Raw genomic sequence first — 4,496 nt, forward strand, 5'->3', positions numbered from 1 at the left:
CCGCCATGCCTGGGACCCGACCAAGTCGGTGGCGCAGAACCTGGCCGAGATGGGCCTGGCCGAGGATCCCAACAAGGCCGTCCCCATCCCCAAGAAGAAGCTGCTGGTAAGCGTGGCCGTGCCCTGCCAGGGAAGGGCAGGGGGGCTCGGTTGGGGCTGCTTCTTTTGGGGGGGGTGTGTGGAAGGTCAGGCCTCCCCCAGCACATGCAGCCGGGCTCTGGAAAAGCAGCATGGAGAGCAGCCTGCCTTGGAGCACGGGTGAGATGGCTCGGGATCAGTCTCTGTAGGTGAATGGATTTCTTATCTTTATCAAAATGCTTTTCTTGCCAAGATCCTGGCGTGGGAATGACCTGCAGTGTCACAGACAAATAATGGACTTCAGAACAAATATAAATAACGTCAGTCAGTCTCCTGGGACTTGCCAGACAGAGATGGGCTTGGGAACGCTGCAGCCAAATTGCTCCTGATAACAAAGAAAGCCTCTTTGTGTACAGCAGCGCCAGACCAGCCTGACTGCATTGATGAGCAACACTTCCAGGCAAAAGGTGGCCCCACGAAACGTCACACTTTTGAAAAAAACAAGAGTGACTTTGTTTGCCACTTGTTTCCATTCACACAGTATTGCTCGGGCATTGCTTGCCCATGAGCTAGCTTAATGGCACAAACAAAGCTCTGCTTAAGCCAGCTGAGATTTCCTGGTCCTTGTAGCCATTGTATAACCAGTTTGGAGTTTTGGGAGCAACATATGGGGACACAGCTCTCTTCCAAATGGGCTTTTCTTGAGTTGCCTTCTCTCTCATTTAATACAGGGGATGGAAATGGAAAGCAATGGACGGGAGCAACGAAAGAAAATAGTGCGGAAGCCCTACGTGGTGAATGGTCAGTGCTGCTTCTGTCCTCCCCAGGGAGCGTTTCACCACCTCCAGCCCTGGCAGGTTTACCGCTGAACTGCACTGCTCCCATTGTGTTTGGGATTGTCCCAAGGCCCTTTGGGTTATTTTGTCTCTCATTTCTGTGCTGTGCCAGGGACAGGGAAGGGTGTTACTTCTTGTCCAGGCTTGTGGGCTTGCAGAGGAGTGACCCGCTGGCAGCAGTCAGCTGGGGGTTCCCAGCCAGGACAGAGCTGAGCGGGGAGCCAGGACAGCAGCTCTGCCTTTCCCGTGTGTCCTCTCTCTCATGAATTTCCTTTTCCCTCCTGTGCTGCCCTTTTCACAGTATTTCTGCCTGCAGTATTTCTACCTCTTGTCACTGTGGTGCCACACAGAGTGACAAGAAACTGTGGCTGCAGTACCCTGCGTGTTGGGCTGGGCAGCTCTGAACAGTCACGCTCTGCAGCTCAGGCAGAAAGGCTCCACTCCTCGTGGTATGAGCTAAAGAGGAGCCACAGCGCAGGCCTGGATGCCCGCAGCCTAGGCAGAGGGCTGTTGTCTTGATCGTTTTCCCACGTGGTCATGCTGGGAAGCAGCCCTGTGTGTGCAAGGAGACAAGCTGTGCTGCAGGAGCCACATCCTTTCTGCAGGCAGTACTGGCAGGACTTGATCTTGGGAAGAGGCTAGGGACATCTGAGTTGCTGCTTGCTTCCCTCCTTTGCTTCATCGTGTCTCTGTCCTCTGCCTAGAGATGGAATATGAGGCCAGTCTCCCCGAGAAGAAGTCAAACACGCTCTCACGAGACCTCATTGACTATGTTCGGTACATGATACAGAACCATGGGGAGAACTACAAGGTAAGTACTGGCTGTCCCAGAACAAGCAGCAGCTGGAGTGATTCACTCCTGGATCTTCTGCAGGATGGGAATCCTAATCTTCTCTGTCCTGGATCCTGTTTTGCAGTCAGCTGATTGTTAAGGGGAAGCAGCACTTTGAACCTTGGCCAGATCCCTGTCTGAGTCAGGCAGTGATCACAGCCGGCCTGGGTGGGCCTTTGGAGCGTGGCTGGGCTGGTTTGGTGTTTGCTCTTGGGGCCACTCCTCTGACTTACCCTCTCCTTTGTCACAGGAAATGGCTCGAGATGAGAAGAACTACTACCAGGATACTCCCAAGCAGATTAAGAGAAAGATCAACGTGTACAAGAATTTCTATCCTGAGGAGTATAAAGATTTCATTGCATCACTCAAGCAGGAAAAGATGGATGTGCAGTGACTGCCCTTTTTTCTCAGGTTTGCCTGCAAGTGCAGGCTTGATGTGACCGTTTTCTGAACTGAGCATGGACTGGCAGACAGGTGATAGTCACTCACAGGCTCAGTGCCTGCAAATTGAGCTATACAAAGCCTCTGGCGATGGAGGAAGGATCTTCATTAGACAGAGAGAGTTATTACCAGGCGTGAAAGACTCTTCACTGTGGCTTGTGGCATTGGGACTGAAGGTCCTATGCCGTTCTCCTTCTGTGTGGCAGCCAGCGCTTCTTTTGCCTTGTTAAAATAAATTACTCTTTCAAGCTGGTGTGAATGTCTTGCTCATGGGCTGTCACTTGGTACGGTCCCGCTGCAGAGAGCTGCTGCTGCTGACCCAGGACATGGGCATCAGGTGCGTGTCACCCTCTGCAGCAATGGGGCTGGGGGCCTGCAGGGTGTGGGCAGCACTTGAGCCTTTGCTGATTTCCCTGTAGGCAGCAGAGGTTGAAGTGGCGCCATGTGCTGCTTCTTTCCCCCATGAGCAACCTTTCTGCCTGCAGCTTGGGAGACAGGGCTAGGGCGTCTCTTCCCTGCCAAAGGAGCTGGAGGGCAGCACAGAGCGATCAGCCTCTTTTATTCACAAAAGGAAGGAGCAACTGTACAAAAAGTTTCGCAGCAGAGACCAGCCAGCGCATATTCCCCTTCCCCGATGTGCTCCCCAGCTTCCACAATCGGTTTTCCAGGACACGGTGCCCCGTGGCCGGACCCAGCAGCCTCCTGCCTGCAGGCAGGGCTTCCTGCAGTCCCTGAGTCTGGCTCCTTCCCCTTCTCCCTGGGGCAGCTGAGAGGGAGGGAGACCAGGCAGGGGGTCAAACGCCTGCTGAGCGCAGGTCTTTACCCCTGTTTAGGGTGAAGGGGCAGTGCAGGGCTGCCTGGTACCTCCCTTTCTCCCTCCTAAACACGGCTTTAAGTACAGAGCTGGGGGAATGGAGAGCTGTGCTCAGCCATGGTGAGGGACAGCCTGAGCTGGTTATTCCCACTGGCATGCGCTGTACTGGCAGAGCTGCAATGCAGGGCTGTGCCAGCAGTAACTCCTGTTTTTCAGGAAGGAGAGCCTCCCTCCTGGGATGACCGGTCTGTGCCAGTGGGCCAGAGGTCTATCTTGCTTGTTCAGCCCTGTTCACTTAATATCCTGCAGGGCAGCCACGAAGGTGTGGGGCCCTGTCCTGTGCTGCATATTCCTGCTCACCAGGAGATAAGAACTGTGCTTGTGTCTCCTTCCCAAGGGAGATTTTGTCCCTGAACTGGGATAGGTGGCTGCCCTCTCCCTTCGGCAGAGAGCAGAGCTCGCTGCTCATGTTCCCCAAGGGCAGCTGTGCCACAGCTCAACCCCAAACCTTGCAGGGTGCAGTGAATGCCCCAGGGCCCGCAGCCTGCTACCAGCGAGTCTGAGCTCCAGGGCTCCCACCCAGTCCCCTCCATCCTCATGCCACGGACCCCGAAGAGGAGCCCTGCCAGGGGTGGGAGCCTGTCCACCTCCCGCATGGGCTTAGGGCTGGGACAGCAGGGTGACCAGCAGGTTCTTCACATGGAGGACACTGGTGGGAGTGCTCAGGCTGGCCCAGGTCGCGCTGGTTGGCAGGAGGAAGAGCTCCCGCTGCCCGCTGAGCGTGTGTAGGGCCAGCACCTCCCGCAGCTCTGCTGTGCTCAGGGCATCGCTCTTATCCTGCAAGGGAGAAAGGGGGCTGCTCAGGAGGGGAGCAGCACCAGGAGCAGCAGTGCCGGCTGGCAAATGTGTCGTCCTGGCAGGGATCGTGCGCAGGCAGGGCTGCCTCGCTCTTGCATTGGAGTCGCTTTGGCACAAGCTAACGGGAAGCAGCACTAGGCATGTGCTCGGCCGCCTGCCTAGGGAATGTATTTCCACTTGGGGATTTTGCATGCTGCTGCCTGGGTGCTCTCCTAAAACTCAATGGCTGGGGCGGCGCACAAAAAACATCAGCAATGCCTCCTAAGAAAGCCTGGAGGAGACATACCCCAAGAAATCAGATTTTGCAAGAGCTGGTGGATTTTGAGTAGCAGGATTTCCCCTGGGGAGGGACAGTTTTACTGGAAATAGCCCTAGGGGCATCCGTGGGAACAGACGGGCGGACACCCACCTGCTTGTTGGCCAGCACAACCAGGGGCAGCCGGGGTCCCCTCAGCCGGCGGCGTGTGCAGTTCCTGGCGCGCCGTCAGCAGACGCGACCTGTCCACTGAGTCCACCACGAACACCAGCACATGGGCCTGGCTCAGGTAGTGGGGCCAGTACGCTCGCAGGTTCTGGCTGCCACCCACTGCAGGAGATGGGCAAGGTCAGGCACCGGCGTGGGGGCGAGGGGGGCTGC

The 4,496-nt window shown here is 56.3% G+C and overlaps 2 protein-coding genes across 2 annotated transcripts; one reads left to right on the top strand and one right to left on the bottom strand.

Moving 5' to 3' along the window:
* Positions 1-6: 6 nt before the first annotated feature.
* NOP16 (NOP16 nucleolar protein) lies at positions 7-2,192 on the top strand. Its single transcript, XM_009708115.1, has 4 exons — positions 7-106; positions 810-879; positions 1,619-1,725; positions 1,997-2,192. Exons 1-4 carry the CDS (start codon positions 50-52, stop codon positions 2,138-2,140), a joined length of 378 nt encoding a protein of 125 aa, XP_009706417.1. The 5' UTR covers positions 7-49; the 3' UTR covers positions 2,141-2,192.
* A 1,469-nt stretch (positions 2,193-3,661) lies between these two features.
* On the bottom strand, positions 3,662-4,445 carry ARL10 (ADP-ribosylation factor-like 10; the record flags this gene model as incomplete). Its single annotated transcript, XM_009708116.1, is given in 3 exon segments — positions 3,662-3,838; positions 4,269-4,307; positions 4,309-4,445. Coding segments are annotated over 3 exon segments (353 nt in total), but the record flags the coding sequence as incomplete, so codon positions are not given.
* Positions 4,446-4,496: the final 51 nt, after the last annotated feature.

Source organism: Cariama cristata, unplaced genomic scaffold (genome assembly GCF_000690535.1).
Source record: "Cariama cristata isolate BGI_N322 unplaced genomic scaffold, ASM69053v1 scaffold36099, whole genome shotgun sequence".
NCBI classification, from domain to species: domain Eukaryota; kingdom Metazoa; phylum Chordata; class Aves; order Cariamiformes; family Cariamidae; genus Cariama; species Cariama cristata.

What these genes read in the sequence shown, in the direction of transcription:
- NOP16 (XM_009708115.1), top strand. Translation starts at nt 50, where the DNA reads ATGGGCCTGGCCGAGGATCCCAACAAGGCCGTCCCCATCCCCAAGAAG. An exon ending in TCCCCAAGAAGAAGCTGCTG is followed by an intron (nt 107 to 809) that starts GTAAGCGTGGCC and finishes CATTTAATACAG; the next exon opens with GGGATGGAAATGGAAAGCAA. An exon ending in GAAGCCCTACGTGGTGAATG is followed by an intron (nt 880 to 1,618) that starts GTCAGTGCTGCT and finishes TCCTCTGCCTAG; the next exon opens with AGATGGAATATGAGGCCAGT.